This window comes from Haliotis cracherodii, unplaced genomic scaffold (assembly GCF_022045235.1).
Source record: "Haliotis cracherodii isolate W230 unplaced genomic scaffold, xgHalCrac1.p SCAF_12, whole genome shotgun sequence".
Lineage (NCBI taxonomy): Eukaryota > Metazoa > Mollusca > Gastropoda > Lepetellida > Haliotidae > Haliotis > Haliotis cracherodii.
This window is the reverse complement of record NW_027266267.1, coordinates 7,460,298-7,477,882: the sequence shown is the minus strand read 5'-3', so window position 1 is coordinate 7,477,882 and position 17,585 is coordinate 7,460,298. Positions and strand designations below refer to the sequence as shown.

At 41.5% G+C, this 17,585-nt stretch overlaps 1 protein-coding gene across 1 annotated transcript; it reads right to left on the bottom strand.

The window, feature by feature from the left end:
• Positions 1–7,346: 7,346 nt before the first annotated feature.
• On the bottom strand, positions 7,347–16,510 carry LOC139458159 (uncharacterized). Its single transcript, XM_071239485.1, has 8 exons — positions 16,315–16,510; positions 13,671–13,964; positions 12,601–12,933; positions 11,852–11,882; positions 10,840–10,871; positions 10,556–10,645; positions 8,159–8,251; positions 7,347–7,985 (listed from the first exon to the last, which is right to left on the bottom strand). The coding sequence occupies exons 1-8, from the start codon at positions 16,433–16,435 to the stop codon at positions 7,933–7,935; spliced, it is 1,047 nt and encodes a 348-aa protein (XP_071095586.1). The 5' UTR covers positions 16,436–16,510; the 3' UTR covers positions 7,347–7,932.
• Between the last annotated feature and the right edge of the window lie 1,075 nt (positions 16,511–17,585).

The following is a 17,585-nucleotide window of genomic DNA, read 5'->3' as shown; positions in this document are numbered from 1 at the left end:
GTCTTCGGCGTGACGAGCGAACGCTTTAACCACTAGGCTACCCGACCGCCCCGAAATACTTGTGAAAGCAATCTTGGCTCAGGTTTTGGAACTATAATATGTTTCTTCACAAGACAGGGGGCACGGGTGGCCCAGTCGTCTAAGGCGCCGCGATTCGCTGTGCAGAGTTGCGTCCCATGGGCACGCCAGAAACCTATGATTGTGGGATCGAATCCCGGTTCGCCCCAATTATGTTTCTAGGTTTGTCAGCACCGTACCCGTGCTCGTGGGTTTCACCGAAGTGGTAAACGACTGAGACCTGCATCATTTCGGGCTTTCCTCCCACATGAAGCTGACACGCCGTGATATAACTGGAATAATGTTAAAAGCGGCGTTAAACCCAACTCACTCACTCACTCACTCTTCACAAGACATGTTGGATGCCCTGGTAAAAATGGGTTACTATAAATAGTGTTCTTCCTTTCAGACAATAATATTTGTTTCGAAGAAGTGACAAAAAAACTTATTCTTTCAAACAACAAATTTATTCCGATGTGAGTCTCCTATTGAGTTTCAACTGTTGAAAAAGTTGAGAAAAAAAGGAAACGACAAATACCTTACATATTTATGAAGTATTGATATTTTTTTCAGCTTCTGTCTGTATGTGACTCCTTATAACAAGGAAACGGGAGTGTGGATACGACTTCTGTCTGTATGCGACTCCTTATAAGGAAACGGGAGTGTGGATACGGCTTCTGTCTGTATGCGACTCCTTATAAGGAAACGAGAGTGTGGATACGGCTTCTGTCTGTATGCAACTCCTTATATGGAAACGAGAGTGTGGATACGACTTCTGTCTGTATGCAACTCCTTATAAGGAAACGAGTTTAAGGATAATACTTCTGTCTGTATGCGACTCCTTATAAGGAAAAGGGAGTGTGGATACGACTTCTGTCTGTATGCGACTCCTTATAAGGAAACGGGAGTGTGGATACGACTTCTGTCTGTATGCGACTCCTTAAAAGGAAACGGGAGTGTGGATACGACTTCTGTCTGTATGCGACTCATTATAAGGAAACGGGAGTGTGGATACGACTTCTGTCTGTATGCGACTCCTTATAAGGAAACGGGAGTGTGGATACGACTTCTGTCTGTATTCGACTCCTATAAGGAAACGATAGTAAGGATAATACTTATGTCTGTATAGACTCCTTGTAACAAGGTAACGATAAGTAAGGGTGCCACTTTTGTCTGTATACGACTGCTAGTAAATAGGAAACGAGAGTAAGGACATGCTTGCTACTTGTATTCTACTCCTCATAAGGAAACGAGGGTAGTGATATGACTCCCGTCTGTATAGACTCCTTATGACGTCTGTCTGTATACGGCTTCTTATAACAAGGTAACGAGAGTGAGGATATGACGCCTGTCTGTATACGGCTTCTTATAACAAGGTAACGAGAGTAAGGATATGACGTCTGTCTGTATACGGCTTCTGATAACAAGGTAACGAGAGTAAGGATATGACGTCTGTCTGTATACGGCTTCTGATAACAAGGAAACGATAGCAAGGATAGGACGTCTGTCTGTATACGGCTTATGATAACAAGGTAACGAGAGTGAGGATATGACGTCTGTCTGTATACGGCTTCTAATAACAAGGTAACGAGAGTAAGGATATGACGTCTGTCGGTATACGGCTTCTGATAACAAGGAAACGATAGCAAGGATATGACGTCTGTCTGTATACGGCTTCTTATAACAAGGTAACGAGAGTGAGGATATGACGCCTGTCTGTATACGGCTTCTTATAACAAGGTAACGAGAGTAAGGATATGACGTCTGTCTGTATACGGCTTCTGATAACAAGGTAACGAGAGTAAGGATATGACGTCTGTCTGTATACGGCTTCTGATAACAAGGAAACGATAGCAAGGATAGGACGTCTGTCTGTATACGGCTTATGATAACAAGGTAACGAGAGTGAGGATATGACGTCTGTCTGTATACGGCTTCTAATAACAAGGTAACGAGAGTAAGGATATGACGTCTGTCGGTATACGGCTTCTGATAACAAGGAAACGATAGCAAGGATATGACGTCTGTCTGTATACGGCTTATGATAACAAGGTAACGAGAGTAAGGATATGACGTCTGTCTGTATACGGCTTCTAATAACAAGGTAACGAGAGTAAGGATATGACGTCTGTCTGTATACGGCTTCTAATAACAAGGTAACGAGAGTAAGGATATGACGTCTGTCTGTATATGACTTCTTATAACAAGGTAAAGAGAGTAAGGATATGACGTTTGTCTGTATACGGCTTCTGATAACAAGGAAACGATAGCAAGAATATGACGTCTGTCTGTATACGGCTTCTGATAACAAGGTAACGAGAGTGAGGATATGACGTCTGTCTGTATACGGCTTCTGATAACAAATTAACGAGAGTAAGGATATGACGTCTGTCTGTATACGGCTTCTTATAACAAATTAACGAGAGTAAGGATATGACGTCTGTCTGTATACGGCTTCTTATAACAAATTAACGAGAGTAAGGATATGACGTCTGTCTGTATACGGCTCCTAAAAACAAGGTAACGAGAGTGAGGATATGACGTCTGTCTGTATACGGCTTCTGATAACAAATTAACGAGAGTAAGGATATGACGTCTATCTGTATACGGCTTCTTATAACAAATTAACGAGAGTGAGGATATGACGTCTGTCTGTATACGGCTTGTAATAGCAAGGTAACGAGAGTAAGGATATGGCGTCTGTCTGTATACGGCTTCTAATAGCAAGGTAACGAGAGTAAGGATATGAGGTCTGTCTGTATACGGCTTCTGATAACAAGTTAACGAGAGTAAGGATATGGCGTCTATCTGTATATGGCCTCTGATAACAAATTAACGAGAGGAAGGATATGACGTCTGTCTGTATACGGCTTCTTATAACAAGCAAACGAGAATAAGGATATGACGTTGGTTTGTATAGACTCCTGATAACTAGTTAACAAGAGTTCAAGAGTTTTATACAACTCCTTATAACAAAGCAACGAGAGTAAGGATATGGCTCCTGTTTGTGTTCCAGGTAAACCTAACTGCGAGATGGGCTACAGCCTCATCCCTGACAAGAACAGGTGCGTCCGAGGTATGTAGACCACGCCGACTGACTGACCGAGAATGTAAAACGTCAACCTGTGTCTTTGTGTTCAAGTTAAACACAAGTCATTTGACCAATATTTGGCACACATGTTCGATATAAATCAACGGTTGCGATCCTCCCTGTTCCAGATTGCAAGGTGTACAGCACCAAGTTTCAGAGGCAGTCCAACATCATCTGTTACACGGCCTACAACAAGAAACTGAGACATGCACATAGAAAGGGTTGTGAAAGGGCATGTCTGAAGTACAAGAAGACGTGTGACGGATATGAACTCTACAAGAACAACTGCTACATAATCGCAGAAAAGAAGATTTACGATGCAGAGTGGAAAGCTTTTAAAGACGAGTGTACTCACTATCAGAGAATATGCAAGGAATAGATACTTATCAGTTATATATCATTAGTTATATATCATCAGATATATATCATCAGATGTATATCATCAGTTATATATCATCAGTTATATTTCATCAGTTATGCATGCAGGTTCATCATCAGTATCCAATTCAGGATAACTCTTATTTTCACCTGGAAATGCGAATTCTGGAAATGCAATATCATGTACACCAACCTACACGCATTTTGATAATGAAATCTTTACATTTTACAAACAATAATAGGGAGCACGGGTGGCCCAGTCGTCTAAGGCGCTGCGATTCGATGTGCAGAGTTGCGTCCCTTGGGCACGCCAGAAACCTATGATTGTGGGTTCGAATCCCGGTTCGCCCCGATTATGTTTCTAGGTTTGTCAGCACCATACCCGTGCTCGTGGGTTTCACTGATGTGGTAAACGTCTGAGACCTGCATCACTTCGGGCTGACACGCCGTGATATAACTTGAATACTGATAAAAGCGGCGTAAAACCCAACTCACTCACTCACTACAAACAATAATAGGAAAGTGTTAAAGAAAACGTATATGCATCTTTCTATTTTCACATGCATTGTTATTCTCTTAGATTTGAGGGGCGGTCGGGTAGCCTAATGGTTAAAGCGTTCGTTCGTCACAACGAAGATCCCTATTCGATTCCCGACATGGGTACAATGTGTGAAGCCCATTTCTGGTGTCCACCGCCGTGATATTGCTGAAATATTGATAAAAGCGGCGTAAAAACATACTCATTCACTCACTCTTAAATTTGAAAAATAAAGATTAAAGATTGACAACTGCAGTTTCTCCGAGTCTTTTATTGAATGAGCATAAAAGGAGGTATGCAAAACATTTTCATTGGCAACATCATACTTAGTTGTGAAATAACACTGAACCGTTTTCATTGAAATAAATCCACCAATTTGGTGCATTGTACAGCCAATAGTTAAACGTTTGGTCAATCTGACACACGAGGCTTCAAATCGAATATAGGAAATGGGTGGCCCTGTTGTATAAGGTGTAGTATTCGCTGTGAGTTACATCCCTTTGTGTACGAGATCCAAGCTCCTCACAGCGATAGTACGTTCCCGGAGCTCTCTACACTATCGCTGCCACCAGTCAAAACTCCCCACTGTGAATAGGTGGCCATAACCATGCTTGGAGTTGAACTCGCAACCGAATGACGGTTATGTTTACAAACAAGTGACGCCGAATACACTTACAGCTGCTAAATTACTTTCTTCGTTTGTCAATTTGAATTTCTGTTTCATTAAAACTATCGTATTAATGATGTAGTAAGAATGTAAGGGAGAAGTTGGTTGACTTTCCGTTAGTCTGCAATCTCGAACCAATCTGATTATCAAAACAACAAAGTAAATTCATCTGGAAAACATGGTCAGTCGTAAACCTTTTCAAATTGAAATATGATGGCATTCCCAAAGACATAAACAAAAGTATAAACGTTACTACATATGGGGTTGGAGGGCAAATTTCAAGATTCTTGTAATGGCCGCGCCCACACTGGTGGCAGCGATGTTACCGAGAGTGTAACGAAGGTGTCACGCGCTGGGAAGGAGCTTGGTACGAGATCCTGTGGTCACGGGTTTGAATCGCGGATTCGCCCTTATTGTGTTTCATGTCTTATGCCATGAGTTTCACCAAAGTGACAGTCAACAGCTATACCTTTGGGTTTTCCACCCAAATTAAGCAGAGACACTGTGTTGCAACTGGAATATTGTTCAAAGCGGCGTTAGTTATAAGCGTATACTCTCATTTAAGAAACGATAGTTACACTCTTAACTATCTGAGTTCAGGTGTATATTTCTATTGTTATTCTTGTAATGATAAAGGTATACATGACAATACTAGTACTTAAATTTGTAAGAGAGAATACAATATTCCAGCTATATGACGGCGGTCTGTAAATAATCGAGTCTGGACCAGACAATCCAGTGATTGACATCATGGGCATCGATCCACGCAATTGGGATACGATGACATGCATCAACCAAGTCAGCGAGCCTGACCACCCGATCCCGTTAGCCGCCTCTTTCAAGCCCATTCGCCTTTTACGGCAAGCATGGGTTGCTGAAGACCCGGATCTTCCCGGGGTGTTACTGCACTTAATAGTGACATGTCACATTGACATAAACAAGGAACATAAAATGATAAGGCAGGAAAGACAGCAGAGGACGTCCTTCCTGTAAGATGTACAAGGACATAACATCAGTTGAAACCGAAATCACACTTCTATCTAATTCGCGCAGTGGGTAGCTAGACAAAATGTATTATGAATATAAAATGCCACTCAAATTACCGAACGTGCGAAAAGTCTCCTGCAGTGTGAATGTAGATACAAATGAATGAGTTTACACAAAAAATATGCGATTACATTTTCAGTTCATATGTTATTTTCTTCGAATAAACCCTAATCCAACAATAATACACATACCTGTAGTCCATTACATAGTGAAGTTCTAATATTTGTTAGCTTTCAATTTCATAACGTTGAGTCATCGACGTCAAAGGGTGCAATTTGGAAATAAATTTGGGTTAAACATTTGTGAGCAACACTTCCGCACAAAGGAAACAACACAATTCCTTAATAAATCTGTTAAGCTCGTCTCGAACATCATAGTTAAAACTCAACTATTTCACTGGGCAAAAGTTTATTTTATGTTGTGTTACAAATGCATTGTACAGCCTAGAAACGCCAATAAAGAAAAAACGGTTATCCAAATACAGTAGTTGATCAATGCAAATCATTATGTGTGATCTTTTGGCAGGGTGTGAGTTTGTCCTTCAACCTATCAATTTTAGACTGGAAAATATGTACCTCCAAAAATCAATATACGGCACAGTATTAACAAAATGACGTCATAACGTTCTTGGTTAAAACGGAAACGTGTCTCTGGCATCAGTGTGTCTCTTTTTATCCTATTTTTAATCCCAAAAAATATTTTCATACATTTCCTTCCTGACATGAAGCAGTTTCTGTTATCTTTGCTTGACAACTGACGGTGTATGATAGAGCCGAGTTTAGAGTGTGATCGGTTGTGCTGGTTGGTATCCATGGGTGGGAAAGAAGTGTTCATCCCTAATGCTTTTGTTTCCAATAAAAGAAATTTTTAAAATCGTACCACCCGTCGCTTCTGAGAACAATGTGCACGAGAAACATGTATTTGTTAATGCAACCTTTTTACATAGAGTAACTGGTCCAGACACAGACAAATTACTCGTATTCTACATATTCTATAATTATAAATTGGGTTACATAAAGAATTTGAACCAAAGCGTCGGAGTTTTAAACTTTATTAACTCGTATTGCTATATTTGATATCAAAATACACGAGGTTGAGATTATTTTTATCGTCCTAAATCATTCTTCCACGTTCAACAGTTTTCAAACAGTTTCCAAACAGAGCTAAACGGGTTCTGTGATAGAATGGTGTTGGCATTGTACCCCATGATGTCACAACGGTATGCAAAGCATTGTGATGCAATTCCATTGTAGTGATGTATCATAGGATATTCTCATGCAATATTTCCTGTGGAAGCCATTTTGGGATGATACATTCTCATAACACGATGAATACAAACCATAGAAAGTCATAACAGTTTACTTAAGAGGTTATTTAACAACACGTTGACAAGGATAAAAAACGTGGGTGTGATCTGAAAATTGACAAACATCCCATTCTTGTTATTTATCATCTGTTTGGTTTAAAAAAAATAGAAATTTCTTGATTATTAGCTACCATTATACACTGAATATTTTGTCTAACACGGTAGAGAGCTATAGGTCTAACTCGCCTGCTCCTGGTTTGTTTCGTGGCATGTTCTTTCTTAGCATTTTTACTACTAAATTGTGCCTTGTTGACCTGATTTATCCGTGCAAAATAACGATAAATTGGTATTCATCTTAAAAAGGAAACAAAGAAACAAATTAAAAAAATAAAAGCTCCAACCCACAGTCCACTTCACAGTCCACCCCACCTTACAATCCACTTCACAGTCCACTCAACTTCACAGTCCATTTCACAGTCCACCTCAGCCCACAGTCCACTTCACAGTTCAGCCTTCTTTACAGTCCACCCCGACTCACAGTCCAATTCACAGTCAACATCACAGTCAACATCACAGTCCACTTCACAGTCCACTTCACAGTCCACCCCACATCACAGTCCACATCACAGTCCACCCATCATCACAGTCCACTTCACAGTCCACCCCACATCACAGTCCACATCACAGTCCACCCATCATCACAGTCCACTTCACAGTCCACCCCACATTACATTCCACTCCACTTCACAGTCCACTTCACAGTCCACTTCACAGTCCACCACTCCTCACAATCCACCCCACTTCACACTCCACTTCACAGTCCACTTCACTGTCTTCACCTTGTCCGACTACCCGTGTCTCTGTGGCTTCTGCACCTGGCTGTACAGCTCAGACATCTCAGCTATAAAACAAAAAGGTAAAACAAACAAATACCTGCATGGCACAACACATTGTTTTCTCCTTTTCAATTTATTTCATGCGCCCATGCACTGTGAAATATGAAACTATTTTTTAAGACGAGTAAGGCAAGATTTCTTATAATATCACTCCCTAGGCAATACTAATCTGACCTACCATCTTTGTCCGTCGGCTGGTGTGACATTCCCTGGCCTTCCGACTTGGGGTGTTTCTGTACGACGCTGTACACATCACAGGCAACGGTCCCCGCTTCAAGAAACAATGGAAATCTAACTTTGTAGTAACCAACAACATCCTACTTCAAAAAGTTAGTATGTACATGTACACATATGTGTATAATTTGGTTACTGATGTTCAATGTTTTACTAACAATTACAACCATATTTGAAGACGCAATAACATATCAATGAACAAACATGCTGATTGAACATTAGTCGTTCTGGTTTTTTCTGAGTGTCTGGTCCAGATTCGATTATTTACAGACCGCCGTCAAATATCTAGAGTTCGGCGTTAAGCAATCAATGTTCTTACAGAAGCCAATATAGGTACCGAGTAACAAAGGAATATGGGGGTTTGTAGCCTATCGACTTCTTCTGGACCCGTGAAGATTCCGGGGTAGAATAGGTCTTCAGCAACCCATGCTTGCCGTAAAGGGCGACTATGCTTGTCGTAAAAGGCGACTAACGGGATCGGGTGGTCAGGCTCGCTGACTTGGATGATACATGTCATCGATCCCAATTGCGTTGATCGATGCTCGTGATATCAATCACTGGATTTTCTGGTCCAGACTCGATTATTTACAGCGCCGTCATATAGCTGCAATATTGCTGAGTGCGGCGTTAAACAACAAACCAAACCAAAACCAAAAAAACTTCTTCTGGTGCAGTATCCTAAACAAAGATACACGATGACCTTTGAAATACCAATACCACTGGAATGTCATTGCTGCGAACGTTTTGCTTGAGTATTGACTCATTAATCCGCAATAGATCAAGGTCCCTTTCCACACTGAGATCTTACTGCTTCGACTGTCGCACGTCTGTGTTAGTGTATGGGAGTGACGACAGCTGTAGCGCTAATGTCCCTTGGTGGAACTGGACCTGGTATGTGATGGTTTTCATCTTGTAGCTTTGTCTACATGGATACCGTCTCTGTCTCTGCACTTCACCTTTTCGTATGTTGGGAAGTACGCACCATGGTGTATTGGTTTAACTTAGAATTGTATCTCAGTTACAATGAAAAAATAGCCGATCATGAAGAACATGGGCGGGGTTTTCCCCGGTTTTAGCCACAGAACGACGGTGGACACCAGACATGGGGTTGCAACATTATGGCCACGTGGGGAATCTTGCAGCTATTGGCGGCGAAATAAGCAATCGAACCCGGGTCTTTGGATTGAAGATTCAACGCTTTGACAACCAGGCTACCACACCTCCCCCTTGTCATATATACCATAGACTCACCGTGGGTGCTGTTTGTCTGTCTGGCCCCACCTATCAGGACACAGTGACGTCCCCACACCTCCCCCTTGTCATATATACCATAGACTCACCCTTGGTGCTGTCTGTGTGCCTGGCCCCACCTATCAGGACACAGTGACGTCCCCACACCTCCCCCTTGTCATATATACCATAGACTCACCGTGGGTGCTGTTTGTCTGTCTGGCCCCACCTATCAGGACACAGTGACGTCCCCACACCTCCCCCTTGTCATATATACCATAGACTCACCCTGGGTGCTGTATGACTGTCTGGCCCCACCTATCAGGACACAGTAACGTCCCCACACCTCCCCCTTGTCATATATACCATAGACTCACCGTGGGTGCTGTCTGTCTGCCTGGCCCCACCTATCAGGACACAGTGACGTCCCCACACCTCTCCCTTGTCATATATACCATAGACTCACCCTTGGTGCTGTATGACTGTCTGGGCCACCTATCAGGACACAGTAACGTCCCCACACCTCCCCCTTGTCATATATACCATAGGCTCACTCTGGGTGCTGTCTTTCTGCCTGGCCCAACCTATCAGGACACAGTGACGTCCCCACACCTACCCCTTGTCATATATACCATAGACTCACCCTGGGTGCTGTATGACTGTCTGGCCCCACCTATCAGAACACAGTGACGTCCCCACACCTCCCCCTTGTCATATATACCATAGACTCACCCTGGGTGCTGTCTGTCTGCCTGGCCCCACCTATCAGGACACAGTGACGTCCCCACACCTCCCCCTTGTCATATATACCATAGACTCACCCTGGGTTCTGTATGACTGTCTGGCCCCACCAATCTGGGCATAGTAATGTCCCCACACCTCTCCCTTGTCATCTATATCATAGGCTCACCCTGGGTGCTGTATGACTGTCTGGCCCCAACCTATCTGGGCATAGTCCACGTCCCCACAGTAGCTACAGTAGATGGGATTACCCACCCTTGTCATCTATACCATAGACTCACCCTGGGTGCTGTCTGTCTGCCTGGCCCCACCTATCAGGACACAGTGACGTCCCCACACCTCCCCCTTGTCATCTATACCAAAGACTCACCCTTGGTGCTGGCTGTCTGTCTGGCCCCACCTATCTGGGCATAGTCCACGTCCCCATCGTAGCTGCTGTAGATGGGATTACCCACCATCACTGCAAAGTGGATGGGGAAATTTACCTCAACGAAATATTGATATTGATATTGACAGAGGAAAAAAACAAAGAAAGTTTCTTGCATTTGTTGATATTGGTTTACAGTTTTGTCATGTATAGATTGTATCCCTCTTTAATAAAACACTTCCAAACAGAATGTGTGATTTAATAATCTCGTATTTATATGTACTGACCAGCATCTTCTCCCTGTTCCGGATCTTGATTTCTGATAAGTTAAATGTGTATGATTACATCACATTCGGTTTGTGTTGACGTACAACGTGAACAAATCAGTTCAGTTTAAACCTGCTGGAATAAGATTGTTTGAAATGCAGAGATGTTGCATTATTTAAATTGAACTGCCTTTGGTTTAGTTTACTTTGTTATATTAGCACACTAATAAATCTACGACGCCGCATTTCATTGTGATCATGGGTTCGAATCCCTATGTTTCTAGGTTTGTCAGCACCATACCCGTGTTCGTGGTTTCATTTAAGTGGTAAACGTCTGCGACCTGCACAGCTTCAGCCTTCCGACCACATCAAGCTGGCACTCTGTTACATAACTGAATCGGGGGCACGGGTGGCCCAGTCGTCTAAGGCGCCGCGATTCGATGTGCAGAGATGCGTCCCTTTGGCACGCCAGAAACCTACGATTGTGGATTCGAATCCCGGTTCGCCCCAATTATGTTTCTAGGTTTGTCAGCACCATACCCGTGCTCGTGGGTTTTACCGAAGTGGTAAACGTCTGAGACCTGCATCACTTCGGGCTTTCCTCCAACATTAAGCTGACACGCCATGATATAACTGGAATACTGTTAAAAGCGGCGTTAAACCCAACTCACTCACTCACTCACTCACATAACTGAATCATTTGTTATTTGTTTTTTTTAAACATAATTATGTATTAGTGGTGGATAAGGATCTTGCACTGTCCGTACCATGCTGATATTCGAGTCTCAGACAACAGCAGAAACGTTCATTTTATGCTGACAATCCATGACATAACATATCCTTCGCTCTTTCGATCCGTTTTTTAATTAAATAAAGTGACAAAACCACTCCCACAATCATATGAAACTTCAACTAACGGCAGAGTCCATCATACGTTTCAGACATTATCATCAGCATGTATTATTAAATACTATCAAACAGTGATGATGCCAGGTGTTCGCGAAAAGATGAAGAAATACCTAGACATACATACCTGGGATGACCTTTGACAGGCCGCTCAGCAGCTAAGGAAGAATGAATAGTACAGCATTGGATTCATATCATTCAAACAACATGCGCCAATACCTACGTCACTTATCGCTACGGAGTAACTACAACTGGTATATACTAGGTAATATGCGCAAACATTAATATATTTTGTAAATTGTTTCTGCAATAAATGTGTTTCTCTTCGGGCAAATTTGATTCAACAAAAAACAAATTTCCCTGAACAATGATATTAATTGATAACAACATTTCATTATTACGTCTCGAGAGGTCATGAACGATATTTGTATAATGATGTCCCATTCGCCCTAAGGCACCGGAGTTCTCTGTGTAGAGTTACGTCACTTAGACTTGCCAGGGATCTGTGGCCTTGGGTTCGAATTCCGGTTCCTCCTCATTATTTGTCTAGTCGGTTCGAATCCCTGTTTCCAGGTTTGTCAGCACCATATCCCTGCTCGTGGGCTTCAACAAATTGGTAAAAACCTAAGACCTGCATCACTTGGCTTCCCTCCCACATCAAGCTGACACACCATGATGTAACTGCCATACAGTTCAAATCAGCATTTTCCCAAACACACTAACTCTAACGAATTCACTTCGCCATTACTTGCTACTGACATACACAGCCTCTAATATAAAGATGGAGTGCCGGCAACGCATGAAAAACTGTTCAAAGCGGCGTTGAACCAAACCCAACTCCCTCACTCACTCTCTTGTGAATAGTACAGTACTTACAGCCATCGGTGTGTCTCTGTTTCCTTGATCGGAGTAAGCAGCAGACGGTGATGACGGCAGCAAGTAGAACCAGAGCGCCGCCAATGGTTCCGCCCAGCAGGGGAAGCATGGAGTTTACGGGTGGTGTTTGGGGATTTGTAGAGTCTTTGGTCCTGCTTTCATTCTTATACCCAGTACTGCTTGTATCCGTTACAGAGGTTGTAGGATCATTGGTTTTGTATGTAGTAGAACCGGGAGCAGTGAGGGTAGAAGTGACTTTTAGAGATGTTGATGTTGGTGTTACCTTTGGTGTTGTGAACGATGACATACTCCTTGTATTTACAGTTGTATGTTCTAAGGCGTTCACAAGACATGGCAATAAGAGTCAGTGATCAAAACAATATATATACAATATACAATATAAAGGCCACTGAAAGAAGTAATATATACAATCGCAACCCTAATCTAAGATGCAGTTATGCCCATGATACAATGATATATCAGTCATCACACCTCTGTTTAAAATGTGTTTAAAAGTCAAATTGATGGAAAAGCATTGACAAATTTGTTTTGGTCGTATCCCAATCCTGTTTATCTGGACGACAGAAAGTACAATATAGGACAGCCATATAGAATACATCGGAAGGCAACTTAATCTAAACATTTTAATAGAGCACCATCATTCCTTTGATTTTGATATGGTGAAAGCAAAGCGTATTTTGTCTGCATATGAATTTTTTTGCTGAAATTATCTAGTTTTCACGAGTAAAAGTGAATATGTCAGGAGAATGTAATGCACGACATTCCAACATTGTTTATTCTCTAGATATCAACGGCCTTTTATTGGTCACATGGGATTAAAAGCTACGAACATTTTAGTAATGAAAATAATTATGCGAAAAAACCCTTAGGGGAACACCACACGTGTTCCCTTCAAGGAAATAGTCTGATAGAGTGGAATGACAACGATTTCCTCAATTCACAACATGTTTTATAACTTTAATGAGATGGTGAGGATATAATTTGGACTTTGAATCTTTCATTTGAACATCCAAGCTAAACACTGATAATGTAAGTTCGTCTTATAGTACCTGCAGGTGGCGCCAGATGGACATGGATGCTCCTCTCTGATGTGCCGATTTTACACTTCCACACTCCCTTGTGTACGTTGCTGATGTTGGAGATTTTCAGAGCATGTTTAGTGCAGTCCTCGTCTCCCAATGACAGGCCTGGCAGAGGTGTGTATTCATATTTTGTCATCTTACAGAGCGTTCCAGTGCCCACATAGATATACGCAACATACTGTTTGTTGCCCGTTTTATACCAGGTGCCTCTTTTTGAAACTTCACCCACACACTCTAAAACAACATCACTTCCTGCGTTAACTGTGGCATTCTTGTTATTTACATCTGTCGGTGAGAAAGATTATACTATATTTATTATATAACATATCATCACGCTATGAGTATGTAACGTCGGTAGGAGGATGTTATAAGGTTGAAATGCATCTCAAAATCATTAGAAAATTGTCACAAATAAAACTCTTATAGCTGCAATGAGGAGTTGCATTAGAGATACAAAGTGACAGAGAACTTTTAGTTCGAAAAGAATAAATAGATAAAAGACATTTCACATTTATCACAAGTGTATTCTTGACATTTCATATTTATCATTGGATTGGTTCCATGTTATTGTCCATTAGTTACTGAAAGAAGCAGAGATGCGTGATATATTTCATTTGTAGCATTCGGAGTGAGTCACAAAATCAATAGAGATATGGGCAATCTGACACGTAGGCTTCGATATTTTTCCGATTACGACACACATGAGTTCATGGTCATATCTAACTTTGAACGAATGAAAATGAGGTATTGTGACATGTGACAAAGACAGGCCAGGCCCGAACACTATAAAATGACACTCTAACATTAGCAGAGGAGAGCGCGGTTTGCAATCGATCGAGTCAAATTCCGATCGTCATAAGTTTTCCCCATTTAGTAACGAGTCTGGCCGGTCTGATCCTGTCCTGTATTGATAGATGGGCTGAGAGTAAGTAAGAACTATGTGAGTATAAAGCTGGTGTTGCGTTTCTTTATTATGCGAGTACAAATGCTGATAGAGTCAACTTGGACTAAGCGTCGTTTGACCTATCACTCCTTGACGGAGCCGAGCCGATGCTGACAAGGCGAGTGGCAAAGTCATGGCGTCATTGACCATGATGACCAGGAACGGCAATGCTTTCAGTAACTGTAGTAGAGTCGTACTTGACGCCCGAAAGCAGTTACGACAGTATCTTGAAATAGTAGGGCAAACCATGGCTTTGTTTTAGCAGTGACGTAATAATCGTTTTAAGGAACCAGTAGTATCCTCATATTTCGAAGAGTAACAAGGACATTCAAGGCAAAACTATGCATTTTTCCAAACCTCGCCCACCTTCAGTCTATAACTATTTTTTCCTCAACGAAATTGTCATTTCCCCTTTATTATTGTATGTTTAAAGAAATTCTCTTGTGTTTGTTTCAAGATCCGTTTGTCTCTACATGGTGGACAATGGGCCATGGTATCACAGGCTAACACTACTATACAAAGCATTCATGTATATGTGAAACCCGAGCTATGTGCTTTATCAGCCTACAGCAGATGTTTGTCAAAGTCCGGATGGGTTCTTTAAAACACAGGAAAGCCTGTTTTGAGGCTTACTTTACAAAAATACTTCTTATTATATTTTGCATTTTTCTTGAAAAGATTTAATCGTTGACCACATATAACCACACCACGAGTGTGTAACGTCATAGGTATACACAGTAAACAATGAACTGGAATCTTATCAAAATTGACATCACTATTCACTAAAAGACTAATGTTTATGGAAATACAGTAAACTAAGGTTATAACGAACTCAAAGGGACCACTAAAGTTAGTTCATTATAACCGTAGTTCGTTATAAGCATATATACAGCATATATGAAACAAATGGCAGGGCCTAAAATAAGTTCGTTATATCGGTCAGTTCGTTAAAAGCGTGTTCGTTATAAACGTAGTTTACTGTATACAGTAAGCGGTGCTTAACCTATATAGTGTATATTTGTAGGAGCACCTGTAGATTTTGGGTGACTTGAGTTTAACGTTTATGGAAACATGACCACAAAATATATTGATCAGTTAGCAATTCAACCGTCATGGAATCAATGAAAAATAATGGTTTCACTCAAGCAGAAGTTTTACAAAATGAATATATTTAAATTCGAAAAACCCAAGGCATAACAGCCCTAAGTACCAGCGTTAGAAATTGTCACTGGTCCTGTAGTCCTTGCCAGACTGGCCAATGGTTAAGATTGCCATTTTAAAGGGTTTTGGTATGTGTATTATTATAAGGACTAGTGGACCAAAAATGTTAGTTTCTTCCCTGAGTACCATAACAATGATAATGAAATGTTATGAACTTTATTTATTTTGGGGTCCTGGGTATTTCGCTGTTGTTTTAATCAAACCTTTTCAAAAATATAACTTCCTCATTAAAAACATGTCCCTGTCGCCCTTCCGAGATGATAACGCTGCCATAGAATTAATTATGACTTTATTGTCAAGAATGACGCAAATGGCAGAAAAAAGAAGAAGTTAAAAGCAGGGCTACCATATTGGAAATCGGATTGAAATATCTTGAACAAATTCGGATGCCATCATTAGTGGAAACAAGTAGATGAAGATTTTGCTTCAGGTGAGCTTAACACCTACCTAAAATTACTGTCGGCGTTCCATCCACTCCATATATCCCGAAACACGCCCATGACATCATTCCAAAAAAGACACAGGTAGTTCGAAAATACATCATGTTGAAATGGCAGTGTTTCACCATATATCTTTGTGTTGATATAAGCGACAAATACCAGTTCCACAGCACGATCCCGACCGTACCACGACCATGCGCCCACGAATCATCAGCACACAGCGACGACACCAGGCGCTCGCGAAAAGGCGACAGCAACGCTCCCCGGGAAATGACAAGGGAATTCCGTGTGTGAGTGGCCAAGTATGCCAGACACTGTACATTACAAACTATATCCGGAACAAGGTCTATTTTAAGTGATCACTAGAACGTGGTAACGGCGGTTGTTACAACTTCCATATTTAACCATAATTTATAAACAATCTCTCATCTTTGATTTCGCCATCACGATTTAATTTCCAGTTTCGTTTTATCTTTCACTTATGGACGATGGGTCATGACCTCACAGGCTAATACTAATAACGCAATCATGTGGGTGTGGAGTCGTAGCTGTGTACTTCTATATTTGCGGATATTTGCCATTGTAAAGGTGGCTCCTTCAAAACACTGGAAAAACTTGCTTTTAGGTTCTAATAAAGAAAAACCTATTCTAAAACTCTCAAAGTAAAATCTTGCAATTAAGGGAATAATTGTTGAAGATGAAAAAGAAACAGGGCTGACAAGGTTTTTTCGAATCACACTATCATTTGAAACTGAATGACAGACAGGACCATGAAGGTTAATCCTCAGGCACAACATACTGCTTTCTGCTCATCATTAACCGGATGAATATCCCGATAGCTTCGGTTATGTGGCATGAACAGATGTAATCGTTGACATTTCTAGGTTGAACGCGCCTTCTTGCACAGGAGTGAGTGTGTTGACTAAAGTTTAATGCCGCTTTTAACAGTTTTTCCAGTTATATCATGGCGTGTCAGCTTAATGTGGGAGGAAAGCCCGAAGTGATGCAGGTCTCAGACGTTTACCACTTCCGTCAAATCAATGGACACGTGTATGGTGCTGACAAAGCTAGAAACATAATCGGGGCGAACCGGGATTCTAACCCACAATCATAGGTTTCTGGCGTGCCCAAGGGACAGAACTCTGCACAGCGAATCGCAGTTACTTAGATAACAGGGCCGCCCGTGCCCCCTTCTTGGAGCAGGAGCCCTGAAATATAAACATATATATACTCAACAACAAAAGTTCCTGTGACACCAATATTTTTGTGTATTTTTCA

Excerpts from the sequence above, each read along its gene's own strand:
- LOC139458159 (XM_071239485.1), bottom strand. The coding sequence starts at position 16,435 with ATGGTGAAACACTGCCATTTCAACATGATGTATTTTCGAACTACCTGT. Across the intron at positions 11,883-12,600 it reads ACAGAGACACACCGATGGCT|CTGCTGAGCGGCCTGTCAAA; the intron begins GTAAGTACTGTA and ends ATTCTTCCTTAG. Across the intron at positions 10,872-11,851 it reads CCTGTCAAAGGTCATCCCAG|AAATCAAGATCCGGAACAGG; the intron begins GTATGTATGTCT and ends TTAACTTATCAG.